General features: G+C 48.0%; 1 protein-coding gene across 1 annotated transcript in view; it reads right to left on the minus strand.

Annotated features, from left to right (window-relative positions):
- Positions 1-17,899, minus strand: part of CSMD2 (CUB and Sushi multiple domains 2) — a 544,011-nt gene that overhangs the window by 269,073 nt on the left and 257,039 nt on the right. The window contains exon 6 of the mRNA XM_090269064.1: positions 10,408-10,520. Coding sequence (XP_090125190.1) covers positions 10,408-10,520 — 113 coding nt within the window. The remainder of the gene's footprint in view (positions 1-10,407; positions 10,521-17,899) is intronic.

Consider the following 17,899-nt stretch of genomic DNA (forward strand, 5'->3'; position numbering starts at 1 on the left):
GCCCATGGCCACAGCTGATGAGTGGGTCAGGAAAGTGTCTTGGGCTGGGGGGGAAGCTCTGAACACTAAGGACATGAGCATCAACCAAGAAACCACTCCACATGCAGGGGCCTCAGTTTCTGAGCAACTCCAGGGAAGTGGTCATGCCCTGAATCAAATATACTTAATTTATCTTTTAAACCATCTGACCAAGAGGGTAGGGAGCGATCATGGAATATGGAGCACATGGGAAGTCAGCCACGAAATGAGCTCATTGCAAAACTAGCTGGACGGACCAGGGCAGACTGAGTGCAAAGGTTCAGAGAGCAAGGGCACATCTCCCTCTCCAACAGGCCACCGCGGACAGGCCCGATCGGAAGGAGGTACAAAATGGCAAGGACCTAGAGAATTTCGGGGATGTGTTCGTTCATGTTGTGTGTACATTCATTCCCTCATGGACCGAAGTGCCAACAACATTACACTAAAGCACTGATCTCTAAAGAGGATGCTGAGACCACTGATGGGGCAGAAGTAACATGGAGCCTGGAGCGGGCTGCACAGTTCTGGCTGCACATGGATGTACCCTCCCAACGCACATGTGCGTGTGCACATATCCATGCATGCATACACATTCGTGTCCACAAGAAGCACAACCATGAGGACACATTTCTGCACTTGTGTACACATGCCTATCAATACTCACATGCAAAATGTAACTCACACTTATTCATGCTTTTGTACTGTATGGGAACAAAGTCGCGACTCCCAGGAGAAGAGTGGAGGCTGTAACTGCCTGATGGAAATCTCACTAACAGGAGACTGCCAGGCCGATCCATCCATTCTTTATATTCTGGTTAATTACAAGACATCTCCCCACTGTTGTAAAGGTTAGTGGGACACATGGTACACATTTAGCTAAAAGCAGCTGGCAATACAAATGCCTCTCCAGTCTGCAGCATGAGTTATTGGGCTGAGCGAGCAGGAGAAAAGGACCTGTTAGTAGAGGACAGGGAGGTGTGACCTGTCTCCTAGGGTCTGGGAGTCACAAGTGGTGGAACCGGCCACTTCTGTTTATCCCAAAGGATTCAAACTTCCCTCCACAAGGGTGAGCCCTTGCATCCAGCTTGATTATCTGCTTTCACCACCACCTGGCTGTCCTGCTGGCTGTAGCACCCCTTCATCACCCCATACCTACTCCTTCACCAAATCCAACTCATTCAACCTTAAAAAATTTTTCCAGTGTGAACCTTCTTTCCATGTTCTAAACCATTCCTGCCCTAAATGCATCTTTTTTCTTTTTTTTTTTTTTTGCTTGGGTTTTGTCCACTGATTCACTTTCTCTGGTCTATCTTGTAAAACGTTGCCGAGTGTGATCTTATAAAAACTGAAATCTGACCTCCCCTTTGAAAACTGGTTGGGGGTGCATCCTGCACTCTGTCCCCTCCTTTTCACAGAGGGCCTGCCACCAGCCTGTAGGAACGCTTTCTTTACTCACAGTCCTTTGCTAGACAAAGCCAGAGTCTAGCACACTGCCTCCTCATCTCACTCAGATTTATGCCAAAGATGTAACATTTGGTGCAGATGCCCGCAGACCGAACGCCTGCAGGTGCAGACCTTCTAGCAGACACTGAAGGCCTTACTGGGGGAAGAGCACTAGGGAGGATGGTGATGATAGAACAGAGCTGGGAAGGCTCAGGCCAGCAGAGGAGGAGGTGTCAGTTGACTTAAAGGATAACTATAGAACCATTGCGCCAGATTTGATCGGGATGTTGCCAACACATAAATGACGAGGTTGCAGTGGCACCACCACTGCTATGCACTGGGAAGTTCGAGGGCCATCGGAGTCTTCCTTCAAGATTGGCAAAGGTGTTCATCCAGTGGAAATCAGGAAAGGGTGATGTTGCATGTTGATGCTACAACTACAACTTTAGGAAGCAGCCTAAACCCATGATACCCCTGACGAGATTGCTCCGTTGGCCGTGATTTCTGCAAATGGAGAGATAGAGAAACCAGCCACACCATTTCTGATGAAATCGCAAAAGTTTAGAGTGTCCTCACAATACAGGACAGAAAAACAGCGAACGGTGAATTAGGAATTGAAGGCACAGAATTCAACTAAGAGTCCATATCTCCCTAATTAAATAATCCATAAAAAGTTCAGAAATGGGAATTCCGGGATGCTTAGGATTTCCAGCGTCCAGTCCACTGTACCCACTCTTGAAATTGTCAAGGCCCGATGGACGTCTTCGGTTGTAGTTGCTGAAGGTTTTCTCGGTACCCTCATTATGAGTAGGATAAAAGTTGTCTTTCCGGTTACAGCAGTCCAAGCTCCAGGTGCCGGCGTCACAGGAAGAACCAGCAAAGCTGGTGCTACTGATGGTGCATGAGGTTTGGAAACGAGTGTCGGGCCCTAAGTCATTTTGCTTCATGGCTTGGAAAAAGCTGGAGAGGTTATTGTGACCCAAGATGATGCCACATTCTTGCAAGGGAAACGTGAGAAGATTCAAGTTGAGAAACATTCAAGAAACCACTGAGCAGTCAAAACGTTACTGCTACGGATGGTGACAAAAAACTAAATGAACATCAGATAGTCATCGTGCTAGAGATTGTTGGGACAAATGAGGTGGAAGCCAACGAAAAGAAAGAGTCAAAGACGTACTGAATGCTAGAACCGCGGCTGGTGGGAAAGGCATCGTCTGGTTGCTTTGCTTTGGTGCACTCCAGTCTTGAATTCCCTGCTCCAGCTAATGAAGAGCAAAAAATTGATGTGGAAATCATTAAAAGATCACTGAGCATTCTGGCAATGACCATTGCTAAGAATGCAGGTGTTGAAGGACTACTGAGAGTTTAAAAAGTTAGGCAGAGTTCCTCAGAAGCTGGTTATGCGCCATGCTGGGTGATTTTTTTTTTTAATAGGGCGGCAAAAGGAATCATCAACCCACTTTAGGTTCTAAGAAGTGCCCTGTTGGACGCTGCTGGTGTGACTTCTTGGTGAACCACAACAAAACTTATGGCTACTGGAGTTCCTAGAGAAGAGAAGGACCCTGGTGTGGTAGCATGGGGGTGGAATGTTCTAATGTCTAGAATAGTGCTTTGCCATGATTAATGGATTGTGCAGTGATCTTCACAAATGACTTCTGGGAAGTTAGCTGGGGAAAGGACTGGAAGAAAGATGTTTCAGGGAATCACTGTGGCCATCGGTGATTGGTTCCAGTTGCCTTGGCAATGCTGTTCTCTCTCCCTGAAACATCCTTGCTCCTCTTCTCTGGCTACTTCTTGTTGGTCCAGGCCTCACTCAAAGATTATCTGCTCTCTGTGGCTGTCCCTACATCTCAGGGAGAAGTCAATGTCCCCTCTGAAACCCTTAATGCACTGCAAGGTCATGTCTTGCTCTCCTACCAATTTGTCCTATGAGCTCCTATGTCTATATCCTGTGACTGATGCAGAGCCAGGTACATAGAAGGTTTCTGATAATAGTGTAATGACCAAATGGGCGAATGACCACTATTTAGAAAGATATGTGCTTTGAATTCATTTCCTGTGAAAAGAATGGGTCCTCCTCAATGGTGAGTTGAGGAGTGCCAGGTATTGTGTTCAAGCTCACTTAAAAAAAAAATTATTTATTGTTTTTGTATTACAGTTGTTCCACTTTTTCTTCCATTGCTCCTCCCGCCTCCATCCCACAGAGGCTCATTCTTAATCGAATTCAGAAGCCTGGCTTTGTGGGCTCCCGAGCCAGGTAGCAGCAATCCTGCAATTTGTGCAGAGGTCTGTGGAGACCCAGAGCCTGGAAATGAGGCTGGCAAGAGGTTGGCAGCTCAGCAGGCCAACAGAAGAGGACAAAAGAGTCAGAGCTCGGATCCTGGGTGCCTGAGGCACTTTCTGCCCTGGTCCGAGACAGCACATCAGTCACAAGCAAGAACACAACATGTTCAAGTAAAAAACAGAAGCTCAGCTTGTTACTATAAATAGTCTCAAGCATCTCAGTGAATGCAAACTGTTGCCAAATGGAAAAGTTTATTCTGCAGACAACTGAGTTTGCAGGACTTCCAGAAAGCTGAGGAGCCAATGGCTTTCGCTGTAGAACATTTTCCATCTGGTCACCAGCACTGAATTGACAAGAGAGGCAGTGAGAGGGACAGCAGGGCCAGGCTAGGAGTTGGCTGAAAGGAGGGATAGGCACTAGCTGCTGATCATCGGGGCAGAGTGGCAGGCAAAGGGAACACCTCCGAGGAGGAGCCAGAGCTGCCAGCTCGCTCTCACTGCACATGGTTTCTCCAAACAACAGAGAGCCAGCGGGACTAGTGGGGTATGAGGTTGCCAAGTCCTATTCCTGAGCATCTGCCACGTTCCAGATATTTCACCAGGATCTCTTTTAATTTCCAACAGCCCCGTGAGGTTAATATTATTTCCTCCCTACAGGTGAGGAGGGTGGTGGTGAGGGGGGCTGCAGTCCCTCACTGGTGATCATTCGCCTGCAGAGCATTTAAGAAAGATTCTTCTCACTCTGATTCCTTGAAGTCTTGGGGGGAAAAAAAAAGAAGTAACAAGAAAGCAGTGAACACTGGAAGGCCTGGAAATAACCCGGGAGGCAGAAGGATAGAGGACACGACTTCTGTGGCCTTCTAGGACTGGAAGGAACCTTATGGAATCTCAAGTCCTGGGGTTCCCATGGTCAGGGACAGGAACCTTTCGTTTTAACACTCTCAGGCAAATGCTGGCTCCGCAAAATAGGTCAAAGCGGACCCGCTCTGGTTGACGTTGGGGGGTAAGCCTGAAGTCCCACCCACTCAGCCCCTATCAGAACAGCAGCTGGGAGAACCCATTGGCCTCCAAGGAACTCACTTTGAAAACCCACCCTTTGGTCCCCTCTTCTCATGGGATGGGGACTCCTCCTCTGAGGGGATTGGTGGTCCCAGCCTCTAGGTTGCCTTGAATCTTTCACATCTCTGTCTCTAGCCCAAACCCTTCTTCTCTGAGCTACAGACCAGAATAGCTAACTACCTATTAGATAGTCCCTCAACCCCTGATATCCCAATGCCACCCAAGAATCAATGTGCCCCAGGCAAAGTTCATCGCCCATCTGCCTCTGCCCGAGACCATCCTGGTTAATATAATCTTTTTTTACTCACTTACTCAAGCCAGAAACCTCAGATTCATCCCTGACGCTCCATCTCCTTCTCCCCATCCCCTCCCACTCCCAAATCTAACTCATCATGAGTCCAGTGGGGTGTCCCCTCCCCCTCCCCCACTTTGGCCTAAATCCTGGTCCTTGTCTTCTTCTAATCCTCAAAGACTCCTCAGCGAGCCCCCTATTTTCATTCTATCGCAATCAAAGAGCTCCGTAAAATGAAAATGCGATCCCATCTCCCACCTTGTTAACACTTCCAATCACCAATGACCACCAATTGTCACCCGTGGGATCAAGCCCAGCTTTGCCGCAGCTTTTCACAATGTGACCCTACCCGAGTTTCCGGCCTCAGGCCTCGCTGCCCCTCATTGTGTACCTCTGCTCTAGACTGCAGACTCTGTTCTGACTCGGTAAATGTTTTCTGTAAAAGGCCTGGGAGTAAATACATTAGGCTGTTGGCCATCCATCTCAGTTTGCAAACTGCTCACCTCGGCCCAGGTAGTGCTGAAGCAGCCACAGACAATTCATAGATCAGTGAGCGAAGCTGTGTTCCAATAAACCCTTATTTATGGTCACTGAAGTTTAAATCTTATGCAATTTTCATGTGTCATGAAATCTTTCTCTTTTGATATTTTTTTCAACTGTTTAAAAATGTAAAACCTATTCTCAGCTGGAGGACCATATAGACAAGCAGAGAGAGGGCTGGATCTGGCCTGCAGGCTGCACTTTGTGGAACTCTGCTCTAGAGACACATAAATATTCGTAGCCCCTTAGACTAAACACTTTCATGCTTCCCTGCCTTCGCTCTATCTGGAATGCTTCTTTCTATTGTCTGTCCGGCATTTTTTCTTTTCTTTCTTCTTCTTTTTTTTTTTTTTTTGAGACCCACATTGACATCATTGCCACTTTTTATTGTGGGCTTTTTTTTTTTTTTTGGCGGCCTTTCTTAAATGCCTCCAGCAAAACTAATTGCTCCTTTATCTCTAGGCCTAGCCCTCTATGGGGCCTCAGTTATAGCTCTTATCATGCTGTACAGAAGATATAGATCTGTGTCCCTTCCTCTCTTTACTTAACCTGTTTTCCTTGAGAGCAGATATCGGTCTGGCCGTGTTCACCTTTCTATGCTGTCACATGGTGGTGTCACACAGAAAACACTTGTGAAATGACACACAATTGCCCCCCTCCTGACAGCCAGCTAGGGGCAGAGCCAGGCTAGAATGCACAGCCTCTGATACCCTGTGGTATTAGTTAAAATCATGTCTAGCCATGAACAACCCTAAATTCTGATTGGGCTGAGACGAGAATGGAATATGCTATGTTGTAGCTTATTTATGAATTTAATTTATTTTTTGTTTCTCTGAGATAAGATACTCATCAATACAATTAGGAGTAGGTAATTATTAGCTCAGAAGTGCCATGAATTATTGAGACTCTAATGGCATTAATCCAAGCTTAGGTAAAACTGATTCTGTGCTGATGACTCCCCAAGTTCACTCTTCAGACTCCTCTGTCCTGTTCAGTCACCCTAGAGGCCGACCTCTCCATTCTTCTAGAGAACAAGGAGGGCCATCGGGAGAGCAGGTTAGGCCTCCAGGGCACAGAGTGGGCCAGAGCAGGTGTCTGTGCCCTTGTTCCTCGCTTCCTGTTGGGCTGGCAGGTGGGAGGCACAGCAGATGTGAGGGAGTGAGTGGGGAGAGATCTGGTTACTGATTCTAGGGCCTCCCTCCTGCACTGTGGGCTGATGGTGGCCAGGTTCCTCAATTCTGTCAAGCGGCCCCTTTTCAATGGCTCCAGCAATCACTACTCCCTCCCCTGACCCTTCCCCTAGCATGGTAAAGGCTAAAGATGTCTCTGTTGTTTAGTCTCTGGCCAGCTCAACATCCCACGGATTTGTTGACCTACCCTTATGTCTGTAATTGGTCCCTTCACCAAGCTTTCGGTTTAAGGCATGCAGAATGCCTTCTGTTCCTGCTGGACCCCTGACTGAAACCTATCTTTGCCTCTGTTTTGGACTGAATGTTCAAGCAGGAAAACTTAGATTGGTCTTTAGTAGTTCTGAAGTTTTCAGCCTTTAGAGCAGTGGTTCTCAGTCGGGGGTGATTTTGCACACAGGAGACATTTGGCAATGCCTGCAGACTTTTTGTCTACCACGAGTGTGTGTGTATGTATGGGGGGGCATCCTACTGGCATCTAGCATTTAGTGGGTAAAGCCAGGGATGCTGCTAAACATCCTACAGGGTGAGGATAGTCTGCCACAACAGGATTACCCAAGCCACAATGTCAATAGGGTGGAGGCTGAGAAACTCTGCTTGATGGTGTCACTGATGGAATAACTAAATGAGTATTATATGCCCTTGGAAAATCCTAGGAAGAGAAGGTCCCAGGGAAAGATCATTTATTACCACAATCAGCACACACCTCTGCATCTAAGCATGCTAGGGCCACATGAACAGTGCCAGCCGGGGTTCAAATCATTGCTCCAACACACTATCGATGAGATTCTGCACGAGCCATGGACCTGCTCCGCAACTCTCATCCCTCAGCTATAAAATGGGGCTGATGGGAGTACCTACTTCACACAGTGGCTGTCAGGATAGAATGAAGCAATAAATGCTAAATGCCCAAAACTTAGAAAGAAAGCCAGCCCTTCATAAACACCAACACACTCAAGTGTGCAAACCCTGCTCTGGGCTGCGTTGAGGGAGCCAGAGAGAGGATAAGACAGGGCCGAATTCTGAGAGGCTCATATAGGACAGTTTTTCAGACTGTGGGCTGTTTCCCACACAGACTTGTGAAATTCTTTCAGAGGTTGTAACTAACATTAAAAATCGGAAAAGAAATTTTCAGGGTGCATCATGTTAAGTCAAGGTAAATACCACTTGGTGACATTTTCCTTGGAGTTCTACAGATAGATGTGTGTGCTGGGTTGTGATGGAAAATGTATTTTTTTGCAGTGGGGTGAGATTAACAAAACAAAGTTTAAAAGCTCCCAGTCAAATAGGAAAGGTAAGACGCCCGAAGCACTGGAAGAGAAGGCCCTGTGATTTTGCAGAAAATGCACACAGGCCTGCGAAGTCGGCTTCACCACTTACAGGCTGGGCGACTAGTTACACAACCTCTGAGCCTCAGCCTCCTTAGCTGAAAAATGGGGAGTAACACATTTGCCACTGTGCTGCGGGAAAGCTCAAAGAGGGCAATGCACATACAGTGCATAATACAGGGTCTGGTGCACTGTAGGTGTGCAATCCATGTGTGCTCCCGACCTCCTAGAGCTTTCCTGGTCTGGGTTCTCACTGCCCATTGTCTGACATCAAGCCTTAACCTATGACCAAGGCAATTGGGCCCTCAGCAAATTGAAATACGAGGAACACCTGGCACCTATTTAATCAGATGAAATGACAACACTCATCACTTTTCTATTTTGGAAAACACACAGAAAGGTCCAGCCAGGCACTCACTCCCACCAAGGCCCAACGTCAGCAGCCGGCACAGGTCTCCAGAAAGCTCCTTGGAGCAAGGCTTTGTGAAGCTCCTCAGAACAGGTGGGTCTCCTGTTTATTTTTCAAATATTTCAAAGGTGTCCTGCTACCCAAGGCTGAGGAAATGAGGCTGCTCATAAAAGGCTCAGATTTTCCAGGTAATGCTTCTGCCTCCAGTGCTGCTTTCATCCCAGTTTCTGCCAGAAAGCCTGGCCCAGGGGCTCGTGGCAGGGGCTCCGCTCTGCTCTGCCAGGGCCACCTCTGGGGTGGGCTGCGTGCTGCACAGTTGGGGACCGAGCCTCTGAGCCTCCGGGGTGGGACTGGGGGACAAGCTGCCAGATCTCCACTTGGGATCAGTGGCTCCCTCCTCAGTACACCTTCGGCAGAGGGGCACTGATTATAGTTCACTTTCAGTTTTCTATCAGGTCCGGGCGTCATTTTATGGCACGTATTTATGTCACTCACTCAGTCCCTCCCTCCCTCTGTCAGCCACTCACTCACTCATGTACAAGGTAAGCCCAGGCCTCATGTTATTCCCCAGAGTCTCCTAGATGGCCTGATACTTAATAGGTGCGCAATCCAAGTTCATTATTAAACCAATTAGAACCAACATCAATTTGTAATTGGTAACAGTTAAAGGCTTAATGAGCAAGTTATAAAGCAAACCATTGGTGTTAATCTCTGTAAAGTTTGCGTACTTCGAATAAACTCAAGGTGGAAAAGGGATGTCGTAGTCTACCCTATCGGTCCCTTGGAGTTTGCATCTTCTGGGGTCCTGGAGAGCTCCCCACTTTGGGGTTCACCCACTTATTTCTAGAGGAGGCGCTAGGGGTTAGGAAATTCTTCCTGAGTCGAGCAGAAATCTGCTTCCCTGCAATTGCCACCTGCCATTCCTGGTCTGATCTCTTGCCACTGAACAGCTCTTCACAGACTAGAGCTTCTCAGCCCTAGAGCTCCCTAAAGTTATTTTGCCTGGTGTTTGTAATGCAAATGAAAGAACTGAAATTTGGCTGTTCTCCTGCTTTATATAGGGACAGGCTAATCTCTGGTGGTTAAGAAGGTAAACTCTAGATTTAAAAAAACTAATCAAACAAGAAGAACACAGTCAGAATCATGGATAGGGAGAGGGTTTTAACGGTTGCCAGATGGAAGGGGGTGAGGGAGAAAGACTGAAGAGGTGAGGGGGTTAAGAAGTGCAGATAGGTAGTTACAATAGCCGTGGGGATGTAAAGTACAGTATAAGAAATGGAGAAGCCAAAGAACTTACAGGCATGACCCATGGACATGAACAATGGTGGGGGGATTGCATGAGGAAGTGGGGGGTCCTGGGTGGAGTGGGGCAAAGGGGGAAAATTGGGACAACTGTAATAGCATAATCAATAAAATATAATTAAAAATAAAATGTAAAAAAACCCTACAAAAGGCAGGAGTTCAGGTGGCCTTGGGAAACTGGATTAATGTCTCGTGCCTCAGTTTCCTTGTCCATAAAATGGGAATGATATTGGTATTTGCTCCACAGGGTAATGACAAGGATTCAATGATGCTCATCAAGGGCCTAGCACGATATTAACTACTGTGATCAGCATGGCCCGCAGAGGGGCAGCTTGGCCCACACAATTTACTCCCTTGGGCAACAGACCACCATGGCAGATGCAGAGATGCAGGTATGCAGACCTCTGGGTCTGCAAATAGGAACAGGACCTCAGAGGTGAGTGAGCCCTGCAGCCACACGGGACCCAGTCTGGGACAGGATGAGCTCTCCTAGGGCGTCACCTCAGTCACCCGCAGAGGAAGCATGGCAGCCCCAGGCCTGCCTACCTTGGTACTGTGCGCTGAAGCCGCGCTGCCGGTGGTTGCCGTCCGAGGTGAAGTGCAGCCGCAGCCAGTTCTTGCTGCTGATGACAGGGGCTGGGAGGCTGGCTCCGGTGAACCTGTGGGGACAGGAAGGGGCAGGGTCAGGGACCACAGGTGGCTGGGACAGGGGAATGGGCATCCAGGAGTCTCCCAACTCCCCGTGCATGCCAGGGCCTGCGCCCAAGCCTGCAGCTGGAAGGAAGGGCTGTGCTGGCTCCGCACCCTTCAGGAGCCCAGGGCCTGAGCGGCTTGAGGTGGCTCCTCCAGGGGCTCTTCCCACCGCTGGGTCTCCCTGAGATGTTTTGAGGAGGGGGCGGGTCCTTCAGGTCTGGAGCAGAGGTCCAGTCCCCCGACAAGAAAAGAGGTTCAGACCTCTAAGAATAGCCCCCTCCCCAGCAGATGTCCACATGCCCACACCCAGGAGAGACCCAGAACCCCCAGTATAAGGTCCAGCCCTCATGCAGAAGACCAATGTCCAGCCCTCCGGCAGAGGTTCAGTGCTCCAGTCCCAGGCAGAGGTTCAGCTGCCTCCAGGGAGGCAGGAGGAAGGGCACCGGCAAACACCACAGGCAGTGTGGCCCTTTGCGTGTGTGAGGTGCCATTCTGGCGGCACTCACCAGGCCCTGGGTCACCTCGGGCTCCTCTCTGTCCCTGATCCTCCCCCTCCCCCCCGCATTAGCTCCCTCTGAGACGACTCTGGGAAGCCCTCAGATGTCACATCCCCAGGAAAGCCTTTCCCCCCTCCTTGGTTCTGAAGCCACACTGATTTTTGGTTCAGATCCAAGTTCACCACTACCTACCCGTGTGATTGAAGACCAGTTTCTTAACCTTTCTGAGAATGAGTATAGTAACACCGGCCCCCGAAGTGTTTGTGGGAATAAGTGAGAGACCTTGTGGGTAAAGAACCTAGCCCACTACCTGACATGTATTCGCTCAATCAAAATAATTTTCCTTGCCCCTCCTCTGTGATGCCCCAGTAGTTTATTCAAATTATAATTCATTTATCTAGGTGTGTGTGTCAGACAGCTCCTCTAAGAGGGCAGGTAGTGTAGCCTCGTGGTAAAGAAGCTTGGTTCTGGAGGGATCAGCTGTGTGACCTTACAAAAATTACTTAAGCACTCTGTGACGTTATCGATAAAATGAGGATAATTATAACCCCTCCCTCAAAGGGTTGCAAGCACTAAATGAGATAATGCACAGAAAGGCCTTAGCACAGTCCCTGGTAAACTGAGCCCTCTTGGTAAGTGGCAGCTACTCTTTTCTTCTTCATCATTGTACCCAGCACCTAATAGAATGCTGGGTGCAAAGGAGGTTTATCAGGATTCCAGCAGAAATCAGCTGGCAAGGTCCCATGAGAATTATCCCAGGAGTAATGGATTCTTTACAAAGGGGAAACCACCTTCCGCAGAGGAAGTGGTTATTCCTGAAGGAGAGAGCTGCATGGACGCAGATCTTCAGCCAGGACTGCCACTCTCCTCCCTCCCCTCCTCCAGCGTCCTGCTGAGGCTTCTGTTGATCTTGCCCAATTGGAAGCTGCAGGGCCAGGGAGCATACTGAAGCTGCCCCACAGGCAAATGTTTCTAGGCATGGAACAGGGTGGAGAAGGGAGGGGAGAGGATCTGGGGGAGCAAACGGAAGAGATCCAGCATGCTAGGTCTCCACAAATATGAACTAAACAAAAAAACTAACCAATGAGCTCCACACCCTGCAACTCTTGAGTTTTTACTAGAATGAAAATGCTGACACATGGTAAACTCCAGGAATATAACCCATATTGTTATGGTAAGAGCTATTATAGAAACCAATTACTGTATTTCACCATATCCCATTTAAAATAGTTTATTATAGGCTGAGTCATTTACATTTTCTAAGGAGCCACAAACAGTATTGTGGGTTGGATCCGCCCCCCACTCCCCAACCCCAGGCCACATTCAATTCTATCTCAATGGCAAAACTTAGAGGCTATTTACATAAGGGAAGTGAAAAGAGGGAGAAATTACCTGAATAATTCAAAACCAAAAGCTGTTTTTTGCAAAATGGAATGCAAGGACAGTGCTCAGGTTCCAAGAGCAGGATGGGAGTAATGGTCAAGATTGTAACCAGAAGTCAGAGCAGCTTCCCTGACCTTGGATCTGCTTTAACCTCCCAATTGTAGAGCCCAGTAAAGCCCCAAGGGCCATTCCCACCTCCCCTTTATCCCATAGCTCTACCTGGTGCCAGGAATCCGGTCAATTCCTAAGGCTTAGCCTTGCAGGGCCCTGAGCGGCTCATGCATGTTTACTCTGTTCTGCTTCTGCCTTCTTGGACATAAATGTGCACATCTGACAGTTTTCTTCATGTCTGTGGAAGCCCTGGGGGCTTCCATGTTGGAATCACGACAACAAACTCTGCCGTGGAAAGGGTGTCCTGCCATACTCAGAGCCCTCCAATAGAAAGTACTGGCACGCGGAACAACACGGATGAGTCTCAGGAGCATTATGCTGGGTGATCAAAGAGCACATCCTTTATGATTCCATTGATATCAAAAAGACTCATCTACAGTGAGAGAAAGTGGACTGTGGTGGCCAGAGCTGGGGTGAAAGTTACAGGCGGGGATTGCCTGGGAAAGAAGAGTATAGGGGAACCTTCTGGGGTGATGGAAATGCTCTAGATCTCGAACAAGATGATAGTGATAGGACGTGTGCACATTGGACAAAGCTCACACATTTAAAACAGGTAATTTTATTTTATGTACAGTGTACCTAAACAGAGCTAAATAAAAACAAACAAATCTTTTACTCTGAGGCTCCAATCCTCAGAGTAAAAGACCTAATTATGGCCAATAGGCCTTAAAAAAACTTGTGTGCCTTCCCTCTCCTCATCTCTTTATTCTTCATGCCCAGCCACGTGCTCTCCTTGCTGTTCAAACCTGGTTGGGCCTGCTCTCGCCTCAGGGCCTTTGCACTTGCATTCTGTTTGCCTGCTACCTGGCTCTTCTCCAAGACCCCCACCTGACTCACTCCCTCATGTCCTCCAAGCCTTTGATCAAATGTCACCTTCTTAGTAAAGCCTTCCTGGTCTGACTCCCACCTGTCTGTCCCCCCTGAGCACTCAGGTATGCATGCATGTGGTGTACACACCACACACATCCCATTCTCCAGTCATGTGAATGGGAACACACACTGCTTTTTTGGTACTTTTCTCCTTTTCCACTTGTTTTATATGCCCTTTCCTGTTGTACCACCTGGCTGCACAGAGAGGTTAGGTAACTTGTTCAAGATCACACACTTATTAATTGGCAGAGGTGGGATTCAAACCCAGGCTATTCCACTCAGAGCCTATGTACTCAGCCACTCCATTATACTGACACGTGCACGTGCAGGCACGAAGGAAGGCAGTGGAACAGTTTAGGCTGAGTTCCATTCTCTTCCTGTTGTTCCCCCACCTCCTCCCCGCAGGATCCTCTTTAATTTTGCTTCCTCTTAGAATCATAATTAAAGGAGAGAAACACAAAGAGAGAGTCTCCCCTTCAAACCTTTCTGTCCACATTAATTTCACTATGGGGGGCCTGGGGAATTCCAAGTTCACCCGGGAAATTGTTATTGCGGTACAACATAAAATGTATTTAAGCAATTACTCTCAATTTTTTTTCTTTTTGGTAAATTGACTTCTGTTAAATGGGGCTTCATTAATGGAATCTGGCTTGGGGAGGATTTAAAAAAAAATCACTCCCTTTAATGCGTGTAGCTGATTATGGAAAAAGTGCCTTTGAGTTCCTCTGCACAAAGCTCTAAGTTTTTCTCTTGCTTGGTAACGGCAGAGCTCAGGGCAGATGTAGTGGAAGGCATTTCTTCGTAAGAAGTGACGTTACAGGCAGGATGTTGGGGTGCTGAGAGCCACCTCCACAACATGACAACAGTGACTCGGCAAAGGACCGCTGCCTAATTGTAAGTTGAGGGAGAGAAACGTTAGGAGATCTTGGTTTAAATTTCAGCGTTCCTGAAAACTGACATCCTTAGGAGAACATTCATTCATTTCCTTACTCATGAAGCATCTGTTACATACAAGGCACTGTATTTGCCAGTAGGTGCCGCTCCCACTAGGTATGGGGAGTTCCTGCGAGGCCTGTCCCCTATGGGATTCAGCTGCAATGTCCCCTTCTCTCTGCAGCCTCCACTTGGTCAACAGCATCTCGCTTCTGTGCTCCCAGATCACCTCTTGTGGTCTTTATCTCTTATCTAATTTACATGCACTGCCTGGATATGATTCAGAGTTGAAGCATCTCTGTATCCCAGGGCTGAGCTCAGACCAGCTCTCCATCCGCAAGGCTGATGGGGAGAATATAAAATACAGGAGGTGCTCGCCACCCTATCCCCACTCCCAAGCCCTCTTTCCTTCCCGCCTGCCCACTGAGTTCCTCCTTGGCAGATACAAAGGACACCGTGGCACAACCAGGGAAACCTGAAAATGCCCCGGTGATGGCCAAAGGGCACCTTGGTTGGAGGCCAACTCCTGCTCCCTGCCACCCACGCTTCCTCTTATCCCTGAAGTGAGCTTTTATTAACTCAGCCCTGACACCCTTTTCCACCACAAATGATTTCTGTATCTGTTTCCAATTAGCCAAATTCCTAGGACTCTTATGTTAAGGTAAAGCCTTTTCCCAAGACAAATCCATGATGGTGTATAGTTTTTAGGGACTGGGTGAATGCCTCAGGTGAAAGCAAGTCTTTTCGGAACATGGGCTGCTAGTCTCCCAGCCTCTAGCCTTGTCTCTGGAAAGAGGCCTCTTGGCCTCCCAAGGCTCTCGTTCCCTGAAGCACCTGCCCACCTCACTTGTGCAGACAGCTCCAGAGACCTGAGCAGCCTATGAAGGGTCAACGCCTGACTACCTACTTATATGTGTTTGGGGTTGTTTGCTCTGTTCTGAACAAATCAAAGCTTCCCCCCAATCATCCCTGCTCCTAGTCTCCCTAATCCTCCCCAACCTCCCCATCACCCACCAACCCAGGCATCATCCTGAACTCCTCCCTGTCCCCCAACCTCCCCCTGCCAACTGTGGCCAAGTCTTCTCCCCCTCATCACACCTCATTGTTTCTCACCTGACTCACAGCAACAGCCTCCTGATCTGTCTTCCACCTCTAGACTCCAGGAGATTTGATCAAGTCCCTGCCTTGCTGGAAACCCAGCAGTGAAGGCCCACTGGCTCCAGGATCAAGTCCAAACTTTTTAATGCCTTCCCTCTGCAATGACACCCACTTTGGCCCCAGCTACTTGCATATCTCCATGTCTTTGCATCTGCCATTCCCTCTACCTGAAATGTCCTTTCCTGTTGCCCCACCTGACTACCTGGGAAAATATCGCTGATCCCATAAACCTAACCAAATGTCTCCTGTTCTCCACCTTTCCTTCCCCTTGCTCAGCAGCTCCCTCCACTCAGCCCCCCTTGCAGCATAGACATGCTCCCGCCATCGCACTGGGCACATCAAATCATAATCATCTTTTGACTTGACCACCATCTTGTCTGGAAGGCGAGCTCCCTCTAAAAGCAGGGACGGGATCTTCTTTCTCTCGGGATGTCCAGAAACACAGCACAGTGCCTGGCACCCAGAACAAATCACTTCCACAGAACAGGGGCTGGCCAACTCCAGCGTGCTGGCTGCTTGTAAATGAAGTTTTACTGGATCACAGCCATACTCATTTGTTTACATATTGTCTGCTTTCACGCTATGATGGCAGAGCTGAGTAGTTGTGACACAAACTATAACCTACAAATCCAAAAATATTTATTTTGCCCTTTATGGAAAGATTTTACTGACACCGTAGAAGCCTTTCTGATGATATAGTTAGCTGGTAATATAAAAATTTTTTCTAAGTAAGAATAATAAAAGAATGCATATATAGCTTAATCATTTCATTATAAGATACTTAATTGTACATATATTTGCCAATCCATTTAATGCAGGAGCAAGGCTTTTCCTTCAATCATGGGTTCATTCTCTGTGTTGTCTGTCTTACATAAACTACACCCATAATGCATCATTTACCTTTTCCAATTTTGCTACAGCTCATCCAGTCAAATACATATTGAGCACCTACTATGTGCCAGACATTGTGTTTGGCACTGGGGATGTGGCAGTGAACAAGACAGACCAGGTCCCTGTCTCGATGCAACTGACTTAGTGGATGCAGCTGTCTCACTTACTCCCACCTAATATTTAGGAAGCAGCTCTTTTCAGAGCTTCCCCTTTGTGGAGCCATTCCAAAGCAGTCAATTTAGTTTCCATAGATGCAACTATATTTCCTTTCACACTCATATTTCATCAGTTTATGTGATGTTTTAATTTAAATCACATAATTACAATAACAAGTATGACTGGCACCACGAGAATTGGCAACAAACCCATCTGACTCTCAGAAAGAGCAAGACTCAGCTGGTGAGAGCAGGGAGTGCATAGGCATTGGGAGCGGGGGTGGGAGATGGCCTGCAGGCAGCTGGGCTTAGAGCACCACAGGCATCAGTCGGGAAGCTCTATCAAGGCTGTGGGAGTACCAGCTAGTCTAGGGAGCTGCTTTGGTGGCGATGGTTTAAACATATACATGCTTTTGAATGAATGAATGAACAGCATTCTCTTGCTATCAATAGTGGAACACCTGTTCTAATTTGCCACCAGGTGAGAGGAAACCAGCTAACCTTAAATCTTACTTGAGAAGGCCTTAAGAGGTCTTCTAGGTCTAATGCTCAGCTATATATGAACTCAGACTACAGCTTTCTTGACAAGAGTCACTGGAGATCTGTTTTGAATGTCTCCAAAGATGAAGAACTCACCTCCTTGCCGAATCCTTCCTGTCCACTTTGATCCATACCCACCCTTTTTCTAGCTCCTTCCTGCCCATGCTTCAGGTGTGATCTTACAGCCTTTGGCTCCAAGAAGTTGACTTCTTCCATGTACCTCTGGACTCCCTGTCTTCTCTCTACCATACTGCTTGGCTCACCAAGCATTGTTCAAGGGTCTGCCTCATTCACCGAAGTGTGAGCTCGCTGAAGACAGGAGCCGTTTCTTTCTTAGTACCTCACAGGCTGCACGATACAAAGAAAGGGCTCGGTAAATACTGCTCACCAGAAGAGGAACGCTTGAGTGAATGAACAGGTGGATGTGATCTTGCTGGTGGGAGCAGAGGGCATGTGTGGGGAAAAGCAGAGAAGGCAGATGGGTAAGTGAGCCTGGAGACAGGGGGCAGGGCCTTGAAGGCCATGCTGGGTTTCATCTGGGTTTCCCATGAAGACACACCTCCCCACCCGCTCGGTCTCACAGCCCTGTGGGGCTCCCCATCCATGTGGCAGCTGCTGGTACCTTTTGGGGGGGACTCCTTTCATGTTGACATATCCCTAATATGGCACCAGTGGAATCTGGTAATCAATGTGAGCAAATGTTCCTTCCCCAGCAGCAACTCAATGAATTATCAGGACTCTTCCCTG

The sequence above is a fragment of the Furipterus horrens genome, unplaced genomic scaffold (assembly GCF_987537825.1).
Source record: "Furipterus horrens unplaced genomic scaffold, mFurHor1.1.pri manual_scaffold_3, whole genome shotgun sequence".
In the NCBI taxonomy this organism is placed as follows: Eukaryota; Metazoa; Chordata; class Mammalia; order Chiroptera; family Furipteridae; genus Furipterus; species Furipterus horrens.